Source organism: Mytilus edulis, chromosome 3 (assembly GCF_963676685.1).
Source record: "Mytilus edulis chromosome 3, xbMytEdul2.2, whole genome shotgun sequence".
In the NCBI taxonomy this organism is placed as follows: domain Eukaryota; kingdom Metazoa; phylum Mollusca; class Bivalvia; order Mytilida; family Mytilidae; genus Mytilus; species Mytilus edulis.
In genome coordinates, this window is record NC_092346.1 from 82,805,404 (window position 1) to 82,821,538 (window position 16,135).

General features: G+C 32.6%; 1 protein-coding gene across 1 annotated transcript in view; it reads right to left on the reverse strand.

Annotated features, from left to right (window-relative positions):
- Positions 1 to 11,399: 11,399 nt before the first annotated feature.
- LOC139514546 (uncharacterized) overlaps positions 11,400 to 16,135 on the reverse strand; it is a 43,691-nt gene continuing 38,955 nt past the window's right edge. Inside the window, exon 2 of the mRNA XM_071303918.1 lies at positions 11,400 to 15,382. Within this exon, the coding sequence (XP_071160019.1) occupies positions 14,413 to 15,381 (969 nt within the window). The 5' untranslated portion in view covers position 15,382 and the 3' untranslated portion in view covers positions 11,400 to 14,412. The remainder of the gene's footprint in view (positions 15,383 to 16,135) is intronic.

A 16,135-nucleotide genomic window follows, 5' to 3' on the forward strand; every position in this document is an offset into this window, starting at 1 on the left:
CCCCTGGTAGGGTTCATGTTGAATAGTTTTAGTCCCCACCCCTGGTAGGGTTCATGTTGAATAGTTTTAGAATTCTAGATAGTGTTTTATACGGTTTTATTTTTTCGTTTTTGTCTCGCCTTCGACGAAAGTGGATAGTTGACTCAATGGCAATCACTCAACATCTCCACCTATGTCCTAAATATATATATATCTTTTTTTTTATGAAAGTCCATTTTGAGTTCATTTTAACGATCCATGGGCTTATCTCCACGAACTCAATATCCATGCTTCTTTTTTGATTGTTTGATATAAGGAGACAATAGACAATTGACAACTGGTAAACTACGACATCAAAATACGACAATTATTATATGAAGTAGTTGCCATTTTTTCACCTCATAACAGACAGAGAAAATAAATTGACGATTATACGATATAGGTGCGTAAAAAATGATAAAATCGTGCACAGAAGACATGTTTATGATATCTACATGCATTGGTTCAAGAATTGGATAATCATTATTTTTCACCAGTCACTCGTTTTGTATGACTTAGAAAAATATATAAGTAGGTGAACTAAGTTATTTATTGTTGATAAATAAAAAGATAATAATGAGCATTTTGTTACGATTTATTTGTTCATCATTTATTTTTTAAATTTTTATAGAACAAACTTTACCTATCTAACTTGATACCTTTAATATGTGTTAATTAAGTCAAATGAACAAATGTTTCAATGTATTATATTTGTGCTAAAATCAAAAGTTTGGCATATTGTTAGGACTATCGTTTTCTTAGATTAATATGGTAAAAAGATGAATAGTTATACTTTTTTTTTAAATGATCGCGAACAATGATGCATATTTTGTCAGAAATTAATTATAATCAAAAATAATAATCAAAGAGTAGACTTGTAATGACTTTCAGAGACTCAAAGGACAGCAAGATCAGTAAGGCTGGAATCCAGACACTTAATTGGTGAAAATGGTCAGCGAGAACAGCAATATATCAAGCAGAAAGTATTCTTCATCATAAAGACATAGAGGACATACTGGTAGACACGACTTAGGAATGACACATTTCCAACAGTGGTCAATGGCAAAACAAGGAGAGAAGAGCAGTATAGTACAGTCAGAAATACTGACCAGAGTAGAAGAACAAAGAAGGACAAAAGCAGTAGGGCTCAGCCGTCAAGTAGAATGGATGAAGTTAAACTTGTCAGAAAGAAAGATCACATGGGCAGAGTTAAGGAGGATGGAACCATATTGAGAATTTCATTAACGCTTAGGTCAGTCTACGATATAGTTTGTTCCCCTTCAAATTTACATCCGTATCGAAGGATAGTAGAACCAGGTTGCAAGTTATGATGAGAAAAAGGTACGATGAAACACATACTTTCATGCTGTGATGTTGTGCTGCCTACTCTAACTGTCTGTCACAGGAACGACAAGGTACTAAAACATCTGGCAGAGATCTTTGATGTTGAGAGAAGGAAGAAAAGACTAACAACAGCAGATGAGGGCTGACATTGGCAAGAAGCGTATGTTCAGTGTATGCGTGCAGACAACCCTACGACTAGACATTTTAGTTTGGTCACAGAAGCCAAAGATTATATTAGCAGTAGAACAAACAGGACCTTTGGAAGAGAGACGTGGAGAATCATACCAGCGGAAAAAGGAGACGTATGCAGAGCTTATAACAACATTTTTAGAGAGAGGTTGTAAAGCGAGGATGTTCTGTAGAAGACGTTTGAAGAGGAGTTCCTATATACAGTCAGTTTGCTACAGGCCATTTGAGTTGTCGGAAAGGCAAGGAATACAACAGTTAGACAGTTAGAGGAGGCAGCTTACCGTTAATCTTGCTGGTTATGGCATGGTCGAGATGGTCTGAACTGAAAGCCGAGTGCTGATGAGTAGAGGTTTGCCCATCTCTACTGACCCGAAAACCGGATGAATGTGAGGAGAGAGGGTCGACACATCTGGTGAATGTTGTAACAATCTGAAGACACCAAAGCACTGGCAGAGAGCGACAGAGACAGATGAGCAGTCATAGGAATATGGCAACAGAAAAATTTGCCATATGGCAACAGAAAAGCAAAATTACACCGTCTGTAAGTAATAATCATAATGAAATACTTTACAGAATGAGAGATAGTTGAACATTGACCAATTTGTATTCAAACTGTCGTTGTCAATTATGGGTCTATTTTTCATATTTGATTGAAGCAAGTCTTACTTTTCAATTTACAATTTGTATTTACAGAATGTTTTAATGTTATTTATGTATGCATATTGTCTGAATATTGAAACGCACGTACTCTGCTGTTTTTACTTATTAAAAAGGTACTTCACTTGCCTCATATTATATTTTTCATTTTTGTTTTGGTTTTGTATATTTTTAATGTTATTATATATCAAAATATAGCTTAAATGTAACCTTAAGCGAGATAGTGTATCAAATACTTCTGCTTCAAACATTTACAAGACAAATAGTCATCTCGAACACGCTTAACGTAAAAATGTACCAGACTTTATATTCGGTAAAATTATTATTCCACTTATAGGAATTTCATTCGGTTGCCGGAGGCAGAAATGCAAATAAATGCATTAGATAGATCAGTCTTTTATTATTCTGGCATATTCATGCTTATGTCTACTAGTTATCCAAATGTATTTGCACCCACCACAATCGGCTTTTTTGAATGAAAATTTGTTTTGGATTTAAAAGTCTACTAGGATCTCGAACTTCTATACTATATTAAACGTATTTATAAAGGCAATACAAACAGGAATAAAATCAGATATACCAAAATTGACATTTTTCTTCCTCTAATAACACACCGGTCGGATACGATTCCCGACGAACAAATAATGTAATTTCTTGCATTTTTGTCCGAATATAACTTGTTTATACAAAGGTAAAATCTAAATGTTATTTAAAATAAAAGAAAGATGGGAAGGCTAGTTGCAGATGAAAGGAAAACGAATGTCTTTGAAACGGCCACTTGTTAAAGGAAATGTAAGATATTGAAAGGTCTAAAAAAACAAATCAGTCATCTGAAAGATTAAATAGACAGTATTATGTAAACACGATAATAGACGTGTTTCAAAAAAGCAAATTTTTATAAATCGAATTTGTGACGTCAACTAAACAAATATTTAGAACTAATAAACCAAGATGAATAATATTTTCGTTTTGGTAAAATGATTTTTCGATTAAATTTGGCTAAGATTATCTAATGAAGTATTGATAGTTTCTTTTCAATAAATAAACCGTACAAAAACTATTGAACCATTTCAGAATTGATCGTGATATTTTTCCAAGACAAACGACACATTCTACTCTTTCAAGTTTACCTACCTTTATATTAATATTCTGATCTTTTTCATCTAAAAAATATATAAAGACAGTATGCCTATAACGTTCAACTATGATTGCTGTAACCTCTCTTACAACAACAACAAAAAAAAAAAAAAAAAGACACGAAAACATTGGAACCATAAACTAAATGTGTCAGATTTTAAGTGGCAACATAGTTACATTTATTACATAGTTAGAGAGAACACGTTACAAATATTTTGTTTTATGTTTGTCTAAAAATAGGGAGAATTGATGTTTAATTATTGTCTATAAGACAACTATCGACCAGAGATCAACAAGGATATAAACACAATACATTAAAAGAGGGGCGAAAGATACCAGACGGACAGTCAAACTCATAGATCGAAAATAAACTGACAACGCCATGGATAATATACGAAATACGAAATACGAAAAAGACAAACAGACAAATAATTGAACACAAGACACAACATTGAAAAATAAAGACTAAGCAACACGAACACCAACAAAAGGGTAAGCAGATCCTGCTCCACATGTGGCACCAGTCGTGATTCTTATGTTATTTCAAATCCGGTAAATAGTGAGGCAAAACCCATACCATAACAGCCACCAGTGTGATCGAAGTGGGAGAGCAAAGAAAACTAAAAATTCAAAAAGGGGTATGGGTCCAATGATTCAAATATCAAAAGACATCAGCAGGTCAACACATGCATGTTTAACTTTCTCAAACCTTGTATTGTAATTACAGAATATTAAAGATATACTCCAGAATCTTCAATGATGAAGAACATTGGCACTGATTTTTAGCTAATTGACAAATGCAGTTTGAGACCATTTGCAGTTAAGAATTTATTTTAAAACTGTTATGTTTGCAGTGTTCGAAGGTATGGAAGTCGAAAAGAATGTGAATATTTTTTGACGAGCCTGCATTCTATCGTTGTCGTCGGAAGCGGCGTCCACAAATATTCACTAAGTCGTTATTTTTTTCAAAATTTTATATATAATAACTTTCTTATACTATCCTGGATTTCTACCAAACTTGGACAGAAGCTTGTTTAGGATCATAAGATAGTATCCAGAAGTAAATTTTGCCAAAAACATAATCCTGTTTATTCGTATTTTACTTATAAATGGACTTGGTTGTTCAGCCAGTTAACATTACATTCACTCTGTGCTTAAAACTTCATTTACTTTCTAAAACTATCATGGATTTGTATAAAACATGGACAGAAGCATGTTTTTTTCTATTTATCAAAAGCTAGCATCTAAAAGGAATATTTGTAAAAATGTATTTTCTGTTTTTCCGTATAAATTACTTAAAAAAAACTTCGGACTTAGTGTTTCTCCCAGTTAATATTGCAGTTAAAGTTTTAAAAACATTTATTAGATTCATAAACCACTTCGGAACCCTTACGATTTTTTTATCATAATAATCAATTTTATCAATTCGTAAAGATTTTTTAACTTCAAAGTGTTTGCCGTAGACAAATTATGATCATACACATGTAGAACCTTATTAAACATAAGGGAGAGAGCAAATTACCTCGAAGCAATGCAAGTGTTAGTCTTGAGACATCAACATTTATATTCTTAGTATTGGATTAAACCCATTAAAGTAAAAATTACAGATCCATAAAACTAATTTATAACAAGACAAACTCGTAGATTGTCGATGTAGATACGAGTTTATGACTTTATATTTCCTTCTGGCGAAAAACAATGTTCATGTAAATTGTAAATTAAAGAAAATAGTCCCCTTTTGTTAAAAAACTCGCCTTTTGACAGTTTGTTTTATTTAACAACATAGCGGGGTTACCAACTGTAACGTTTCTGACGACAGTATAGCCTATGGTCAATTTTCACTGCTGAAACCATTACGACTTCGTAACAATTTTAATTAAGTGTGTTTTAGCTTGTCTCTACATGTACAATTCTTTCAATTAGAGACAACTTATTGTTTTCTTTATAACCTTATGTTTATATAATTACGCCACATTTTAACAGAAAAAAAGTCAATTAAAACACAAATAAATGTTTGTAGACTAGCTTACTGTTTTTATATTTTCTGAGCTGCCGAATTTATTGCTTGAAATAAAATAGCAAATGGATATTTCAATTTTATAAGAATAAAGTATCTTCTGCCTGGTATAAAGATATGTCAATTTACACAAAATTAATCATCTAGAGAAGTCAATACTCGAATTCGAATTTCGGCAGTGATTTTTTTTCTTAATACCTAATTTCATATAAGAACATAAATAAAATCATGAACGTTAGTGAGTGGAAAATTGGCTTAGCCAAAAGACTACGGTTTTGCAAAACTTAAAAACCCAACCCATGAGATCAACAACAATCGTCGACAAAATCTGGAATAATTGAATGCACTATGTCTGTCTGAAAACACTACTGATAGATGATAGGTGAAATTTAGTCAAAATGAGCTATATTTTTTTATAAACGAACTTTATCATATACTTAAAAGAAAAATGAAATTAAAAAAATGGGGTCACCGTTCATTTAACTCACAATCTGCCTCCGGAAGAAGCATACATTTTTGTTGTTGTCCTTTTTTTCTGTTGAGCTAATAGGAGAAATAGAGGTATTAATATCAAAATAAAAAAATAACCTAATTACAGAAATCGCTTAAATTTTACAATTATTTACTTTATGTACAGTTTATTTGAAAACAATAATAAAAATTATGGGTCACCGATGAGTTAAAATAGATATTTCAAATTTAATGCCAAAAAATGGCATTTTTGCACCAAAGGGAGATAATTTGGAGCTTTTTCAATGATATAAACATTTTAAAAGTCATCTGGGACCAAACCGAATCGGTTTTTGGGTTGATTTTTGTACCATATCATAAAGTAATAACTTATAGTGTAATAAATAAAATGTATAATGAAAAAATAAAGGTTTAATTTTTGGCTGAAATTTTTGTACCCACGAGCCACCTTAGAAGATAAAACTTGCATTTTACCTGTATGATCTATTTAGTAATGTCAACCATACTCTTTTGAACTGAGTTTAACTTTGCGTATTGCTGTGTGTGTGTGTTTTTTCTACATCGGCTAGAGGTAAAGGGGAGTTTTGAGATCTCAAAAACATGTTTAACCCCGCCGAATTTTTTCGCCTGTCCTAAATCAAGAGCATCTGGCCTTTGTTAATCTTGTATGATTTTTTAAAATTTTATTTCATTTAAATTTTTCGGAGTTTAGTTTGACTTCCAATATCACTGAAGACAAGTAGTTCACATTTTTGTTTAGAAGCCAGCTGAAACACGCTTCCGGGTGTGGGATTTTCTCGCTGTATCAAAGACCCATTGGTGTCCTTCGACTGTTTTCTTCTCGTTTGTCGTTTTGTTGTCTCTTTGTCACATTCCCCATTTCCATTCTCAATTTCATCTTGATTGGCAGCAGGTTCATCGCACACATTTTAAAACTAGATACCCGAATGATGAAAGTGGACAATTTGGTTAAATTTGGCCCAGTAGTTTCTGAGAAGATTTTTGTACAAGTTAAGAGGACGGATGACAACGACGAACGACGGACGCCAAGTGATGAGAAAAGCTCACTTTGACGTTCAAGCCAGGTCAGCTAAGGGGACGACCATTTGATATTCTGTAAAAAGGGGGGGGGGGGGGGCAGGAGGATTTGTTTTGGATCGGTTGTTCATTTTTTGTCGAGCCTACAACTTTTGTTGCAGAAAGCTCGACATAGGGATAGTGATCCGGCGGCGGCGGCGGCGTTAGCTAACTTCTTAAAAGGTTTATATTTTAGAAGATGAAAGATCATGAAAGACCTGGATGCTTCATACTTTGTATATAGATGCCTCATGTTACGAAGTTTCCGTCAGTCACATGTCCAATGTCCTTGACCTCATTTTCATGGTTCAGTGACCACTTGAAAAACAAGTTCAAAATATTCGTAATGTTGAATTCTCTCTTATAATAAGTAATAGGATAACTATATTTGGTATGTGCGTACCTTGCAAGGTCCACATGCCCGTCAGACAGTTTTCACTTGACCTCGACCTCACTTCATGGATCAGTGAACAAGGTTAAGTTTTGGTGGTCAAGTCCATATCTCAGATACTATAAGCAATAGGGCTAATATATTTGGTGTATGGAAGGACTGCAAGGTGTACATGTCCAACTGGCAGGTGTCATCTGACCTTGACCTCATTTTCATGTTTCAGTGGTTATAGTTAAGTTTTTGTGTTTTGGTCTGTTTTTCTCATACTTTATGCAATAGGTCTACTATATTTGTTGTATGGCATGATTGTAAGGTGTACATGTCTAGCGGGCAGATGTCATCTGACCTTGACCTCATTTTCATGGTTCAGTGGTCAAAGTTAAGTTTTTAAGTTATGGTCTTTTTATCTAATTTTATATGCCAAAGGTTAACTATATTTGGTGTATGGAAATATATTATGATCTATATGTCAGTCCCGCAGGTTTTATTTGACCGTGACCTCAATTGCATGGTTCATTGCACAGTGTTAAGTTTTTGTGTTTTGGTCTATTTTTCTTAAACTATAAGTAATAGGTCAACTATATTTGTTGTATGGAAGCTTTGTTAGCTGTACATGTCTGCCTGGCATGGTTCATCTGACCTTGACCTCATTTTCATGGTTCATTGGTCTTTGTTTAGCTATCTTGGTTAATGTTAAGTTTATGTGACAGTTGTAATAAAGCTTTATACTTAGGACTATCAACATAATATCAATGATTATAATAAAGAAGGTGAGACATATCAGTGTGTGCACTCTTGTGTAAATTAAGAGGACAGATTATTTATTATTTTCTGCACTGTTGAAGCAAGCATACAATTTTTGAATTAATTTTTTTATATAAATAATACATGTATAATCAAGTCATTGTACCATTTAATCAGAATTAATCATCATCCTCTGTTGAAATGAATCTTCTGAATTCCCAACTGCATAGACATGTATTGAATATATACATGGTATTAAAGTTTGGTTGTAACTATAATATATATAGATTATTTTAAAAGTATTGCACAATTGTATGCCGAGTGGAGCGGTGCAAAATTTATTTTGAGGGGTTTTGGAGCCACTGAAGGGCCCAAGAAGCTATAGAACAAATGATGCAAAATCATGCTTTCTGAGAGTTTCCCAGACCCTCTCTTATCTGAAGTTCTGTTTTAATCATTTTTAGCTCACCTGGCCCGAAAGGCCAGGTGAGCTTTTTTCATCACTTGGCATCCGTCGTCCGTCGACCGTAAACTTTTACAAAAATCTTCTCCTCTGAAACTACAGGGCCAAATTTAACCAAACTTGGCCACAATCATCATTGTGATGTTTAGTTTTAAAATGAGTTCGATGACCCGGCCAACGAACCAAGATGGCTGCCATGGCTAAAAATAGAACACAGGGATAATTTGTAGGTTTTGGCTTATATCTCTGAAACCAAAGCATTTAGAGCAAACCTGGCATGGGGTAAAATTGTTTATCAGGTCAATATCTATCTGCCCTGAAATTTTCAGATGAGTTTGACAACCCGTTGTTGGGTTGCTGCCCCTGAATTGGTAATTTTAAGGAAATTTTGCAGTTTTTTGGTTATTATCTTGAATATTATTATAGATAGAGATAAACTGTAAACAGTAGTAATGTTAAGCAAAGTAAGATCTACAAATAAGTCAAATGACCAAAATGGTCAGTTGACCCCTTAAGGAATTATTGAACTTTATAGTCAATTTTTAACAATGTTTGATAAATGTTTGTAATCTTTTACAAAAATCTTCTACTCTAAAACTACTAAGACGAACTTGTCCATAATCATCATTAGGGTATCTAGTTTAAAAAATGTGTCCGATGACCCTCCCGTGAACCAAGATGGCTGACATGACTAAAAATAGTACATAGGGTAACGTACAATTTTTGGCTCATATATCTGAAACTAAAGCATTTAGAGCAAATCTGACAGAATTAAATTGTTCATTAGTTCAAAATCTATCTGCCCTGAAATTTACAGACTAATCAGGCAACCTGTTGTTTGGTTGCTGCCCCTGAATTGGTAATTTTAAGAAAATTTTGCAGCTTTTGGTTATCGATTCATCTTGAATCTAACTACATGTATAGTTAAAGATAAACTGTGACCAGCAACAATGTTCAGCAAAGTAAGACCTACAAATAAGTCATGTGATCAAAATGGTCAGTTGACCCGTTAAGGAATTATAGCCCTTTAGAGTCAATTTTTAACAATTTTCATAAATTTTGTAAATTTTTGTAAATTTTTACAAAATATTTTCCACTGTAACTACTGGGCCAAGTTCATTAAAGATAGAGATAATTGTAGGCAGCAAGAATGTTCAGTAAAGTAAGATCTACATACACATCACCATCACCTAAACACAAATTGTCATGAATCTATCTGTGTCCTTTGTTTAATATGCACATATACCAAGGTGAGCGACACAGGCTCTTTAGAGCCTCTAGTTTGATAATATTTTGGTCTCAAGGCAAATTGTGTAGATTCAGTATAAGACAAGTTTTAGTCACAACATAAAACAACCAATATGTAGGACAAATTCACATAGTTAGGTATGTGGCTGATTGTTTTTTTTTTAAACTCATGATCAAGTTAATAACAAAATTACTAAATTACAAAAGGAATGCAATACCAACAAAATACAGAAGGGCGATCACTGAACAAAATACAAATAAATAAGAAATCTTGATCCAGAAAAAATACAGTGGCTACGTCCGAGGGAGAACAAAACTTGCTTCTTGCCAGACACTAAGCTTTTCGTTTTAAGATTTCCTACATGAGGCGTTACTGTCTTGTAATGAATGCAATACCAACAAAATACAGAAGGGCGATCACTGAACAAAATACAAATAAATAAGAAATCTTGATCCAGAAAAAATACAGTGGCTACGTCCGAGGGAGAACAAAACTTGCTTCTTGCCAGACACTAAGCTTTTCGTTTTAAGATTTCCTACATGAGGCGTTACTGTCTTGTAATAAAAGTGAGGCAAGTGTTCCTGAGACAATATACCTCAAGTAAAATGAAACCCATTTTCAGACATTTCAAGTATATTTAAATAATATTTATACTTTTATTATTAAAAGATTTGGGAAGTATTTCCCTTTGTGTATGCAGGGAAAAACCAGTTTCACCTTTGTGTATGCAGGGATAAACCAGGTTTGTGTATGTGGGGATAAACTTAGTAACCACTTTGCGTATGCAGGAACAAAACAGTTATCCCTTTGTGTATGCGAGAATAAACGAGTTGAACTTACCCCTTTGTGTATGCTGGGATAAACCAGATACCCCTTTGTGTATCCTAGGATAAACCAGGTTATGTATGTGGGGATAAACTAGTAACCACTTTGCATATGCAGGAATAAACCAGTTATCCCTTTGTGTATACTGGGATAAACCAGTCACCCCTTTGTGTATGCAGGGATAAACCAGTTACTCCTTTGTGTATGCAGAGTTAATCCAGTTACCCCTTTGTGTATGCAGGGATAAACTAGTAACCACTTTGCGTATGCAGGGATAAACCAGTCACCCTTTTGTGCATGCGAGGATAAACCAGTCCCCTTTTGTGTATGTCAGAGGGGATAACCAGTTACCCATTTGTGTATGTCAGAGAGGATAACCAGTTACCTCTTTGTGTATGTGGGAATAAATCAGTTACCAATTTGAGCATGTAAAATTGACAATTTGGGAAGTTTGACTGAACTTAATCTTGCAAGCAGACATTCCAATCTTATTTGTGGCACAATACCTTATGGTTGGCAATAATTATACCATGTAACCTTAATTTACCTCAAGATATTAATAGTTCTGTAATGGACAAAACTTGCAAATACAATATAACAGTTAATCAAATACAATGAAGTAACCAGATAGGTACACCTGATGTTAAGATCACTTGGCACTTTTCTTACTGAGTAGATACAGATACTCTGACACAGATATATGTAGAAGGAATGTAGGTATATTCAATTCACAGGAAGGCCCATTGGTGATAATGGTCTTCAACTTTGGGTTTTTATATTAAAAACGGAAGTTTTGTTTGAACTGAAAGAATAAAAAGTATTTTAATGTTTTTATTTCTCTCGTTTACAGATATAATAATAAAACAAACAATAAACAATAAAAAACATTGTTTAAAATCAACATAACAACAAATTTATAAAACTTCTTAAATGGATGTGAAGTAAGTTTTCTTTAAGATTTGACCTTTAAAAGTTGATCCTAGTGACAATTATCTTAACATGATACAGGGAATCAGTACAGCCATTATCAAAATCTGTTTCTAGAAGCATGATTTTGACATCGAAAATTTTATTTGAGGCAAGTTATTTTCCTTGCCAAGCAGCCAAACTGGTTTACACATTGCAAAATTGTAATAGACAAATAAAACCACTTAAGTTGTTTTTTTTATAAATATGCATTTGCCATCTGATAAATCCAGTCATATTTGTGGCCAATATGATCATTTAACCTAGTCATATAAACCTAAAATATTATAGGAAAATTTACAGTGTTTAAACACTTAAATAGTGCTCCAATTTTAGTCAGGTTCATGAGTTCAATGAAAAGTTTTGTAATGATTTTGAAATTTGTTTTCTAGAATAACCATTATATTGCAATTTATTCTAGTTGTCAAAACTGATAAGTGTCTGCAGGAACCAGAGACTACAAAAAACATCAAATTGACTCAAAATGTGTTCTAATAGTAACTAGTGTTCTAAAGGGAGGTTACAATGTATATTTTACTACCATTACAGATATCTTAGATGTTATTAGACATTACAAGAATTTACATACACATACCTGAATGCCTAAACAAATTACTACTCTTTCTTACTTAAAACTTTATATAAATTATGATGGTTAATTAAAATATATACCAAGTGAGTCAAAACATTCTGTTCCGTTCAATTCCTAGAAGACACAGGATTTCAATTGCTTATATCATGTATATTGACCACGAGAATAATTGTAAATCTGTAAATTTTTAAAAAACATCAACGTTGTTAACTTTTGAAAAGAAAAACTGATAAAATTATGTTTTAAAACATAAAAAATGTCACAAAAATATAAGTTATTCAACAAAGGAGTATTTAACATTTTCTAAACAAGTTATGTTTTAAACAAATATGAATTACAAAAAAATGTAGAAGAGAAATGATAATTTATTTTAATAATATACCGTAATGTGTATGTCGCAAAACATTTACAGGTAAGCAAATTACTCTACTGAATGTGTGTATAAAAATAAAACAAAAAATACAAGAACATCACAGACAATTAATATCACAAAATAGATTTACACAATAATATATAGTTGTTATAAAAAAAATTGTAGAAAAAATATAAATAAATTGGTACTAAAAATAACTATGGACATGTTTATTTATTTCATAAAATAAATAGAAAATATTATTGCACCTACATGTATATAGGAATATGATATTTTTGAGATAATCAGAGTAAATTCACATTGAGTTATGTCCCTTTATCCCATACAAGTTAAAAACTTCATTATTTTATCAGTTTTTCAGTCTGAGTAATTTGTTTTAGACAAATAATGTTTGTTAAAAGTATGACAGTAAAAGCTTCATTATGAGACTGATTTTTAAACTAACACTTGATTGGTATTGCCAAAAATGACTTGATTTTTACAACAATAGTGATTGAATTTCAACAAACCAGTTTGTCAATAAAAAGAGTGACAAAATTATAAGGCAATGTTAAAAACTTTGTATTTATTAGGAAACAAATAACATATACTGTACATAATTGTTCATACAAAGTCAGTTTTTATAGAATAATTCTAAAACTACTCATACATATAATAATTACCCATAACATTTGAGCAAATACCATGAAACCTATTTTGGCAAATGTATAGTTATTTTTACTATTCAAAACAAAAAGAATAAATGATTATGTTAATGACAATTACTTTATAAAATAATCTGTAACTTTAGTAAATTACAATTATCAGTTCTATAACTTAAAAATATTTTATTAGAATAAAAACATGTGACAAATGACACTTCTAAATACAGGCAAGTGTAAAAATAAAGCACCACAATAATTCTACTATACAGAATGTTGTTCATTCAAAATGAAAACAAATTACAAATTATATTTCAGACTTATCATGTGACTCTTTCTCTTTGAATGAATTAATTTAAAGAAAGAACAGCCAGTATTGAACTTTAGTATTTACAAATCTCAGAAAATATATCTGTCAAAATTTTGAATCTGAAAGTTAGGCCTTAAACACAAAACACATCAGACAAATCTGTAGCTTTATGATGGAAGTAATACATTTTGTAATATAATCTGACAATGGAAAATATGTTAAATGGTGAATTATCAGTAAGTACACTATCAATAATTTTTTGGCTAAAATAATGTTGCCTGATTAAGATAGCAGTGCTAATAATCTTATTCTTGGTTGCTTATACATAAATTTGAAACCTATGATGGATTCAGATGGCTTGTCTTGTGGTCAATAAATATGTCTGAAATGAAGACCTATTGTGGATATATGTGAAAATAATGATTTAAAATATTTCAAAAACTGTGAAAGGGTATATATATATATATATATATGTCAAAGAATATTTTGTTCAAGCTTATTTAAGTTATTATATTTAGCTAAAACTAAGTGCAATACTAGTATATCTTAGATCAACTACAAACATTTTTAATGGTCCTTACTAAGATTATATGCATTTTTTTCATGTTAATTTTCTTATAATATATGCAATACCTAATGGTTTCTATTTAATTTATCCACAACCATGATAGAATAAGAAAATGAGAGCCTGACATTAAAGGGATGTAACTTATGCAAATAACGTAGCTGTTAAATATATCAGTTACGTCTTATGAACAATGGACAATCTAGTGTGCTGCTTTTGTTCAAACATTTTCTGAAAAAAGTTACATTAAATACGTATTTCCTGACTAAATCATACAATGTAAAGTGTCTGCCTTGTTTTCTGTTTATCCTTAAACAATATTTGAAACTGTACACGACAACAAATTCATGTGGACATGTAATGGTATAATATCATATGACAAATCATCTTCCAGCTTTAGGAACAAGTGTCATTTTAGCTGAGCTTGCAAATATTTGAGACATCTGACCTTGAGATTTTCTAAGAATATTTTTAGCTTCAGTTGTTGTCGCTCTTGGTGGTGGTCTAGGAGATTTTCGCATTTTACTTCCTTCATGCATGAGCCGAGACATACGCCCTCCTTTATCAAGATTTGCAGTTCCTGATGCCTCTTCTTTAACCCTTGGTTCTGGTCTTGGAGATGCTCGCTGGTGACCATAATCATACTGTAAAGCTTTCATTGCATTTCCTTTTCCTTTCTCTGCATTTCCAGATGCCTCTGGTTTGACACGGGGTTCAGGTCTATCAGACAAGGCACCAGAAGCAAACTTGTACTGATTTTTCATCATTCCTCTTCCTTCCTTGCAAGCAATACCTGCAGCCTCTGGCTTGACTCTAGGAACTGCTCGAGCTGATGCAGGCAACTTTTTTGGATCATGAAGAAGACATTTCATATTATTTCCTTTGTGAGGTTCATAAGCCCCCTCTGCCTCTGGCTTAATTCTAGGAGCAGCCCTTGCACTCATAGGGAGTTTACCATACTGAGTAAACAGATTAGATGTTGATTGTCCATTATGACCTCCAGCGATCCCCATTGCTTCAGGACGCATTTTAGGGGCAGGTGCTGGATCTGGTCTAGGTGTGGCAGAACCATTTAATAAATTTGAGACTGTTCCATGCCGTCCAAGTTCATAGTTTCTCATACCTTCAGTTGATGGACATTTTGGTTCAGGTCTTGGTGTTTGAACAATTGGTCTTGGAGTACCACTGCCAAACAGCTGAAGTGATCCTTTATTCTTATCAGCATACTCCTGTGCCTCTGGTTTAACTCTGGGTGGAGCTCTAGGTGTATTGTAATCACCATCTAAGTCAAATCCAGGATAAGGAGAAACCTTTACGTCATCCCCATTACCTGCAGTAGATGAAAACTTCATTCTGAAAAAGAAATCAAATGCTTGATTAGTAAGGGTATGAAAATGTATTTTTCACAGAAACAAATATTTCACTTCTGGTTTTAAGAGAATTTATACTTACTATTTTTGTTAAGTTGTTATGAATATATCCCATTTTTTCACTTCATGTCTAGATTCTTTATCATGATTATTGTTAAAATACATGGTGTTGTTGGTCATAGTTAATAACCACAATATCAAAATAAACGTGTGTGTACCGAAAAAAAAGTGCAAAAATCAAAACTATTCATCCAACTAGAACACAACTGCGACACAAAGGTTTGTCACTGATTCTAAGTATCTGCATCTTTTTTTTAAATCTTTTAAAGTCGTGCTGATTATTGTACATTGTTCTCTGCTTTCAAAATCTTTCTGTTTAAACCCTTATTCCCTATCTGTTTTTTACACTACAAGTGAGACTATACAAATCCTTGACAAACGTGAAGTAAAAGAAAAACTAAACGTTCAGCTGGCTGCTATCATGTTAACATTTGTTACAGAAAGTATGTTCATATGATGAAATCATAATCTTTCAGTCAGTTTAAATGAAGTCTGGAGCTGGCATGTCAGTTAACTGCTAGTAGTCTGTTGTTATTGATGTATTATTGTCATTTTGTTTTATTTCTTTGGTTACATCTTCTGACATCAGACTCGGACTTCTCTTGAACTGAATTTTAATGTGCGTATAGTTATGCGTTTACTTTTCTACATTAGTTAGAGGTATAGGGGGAGGGTT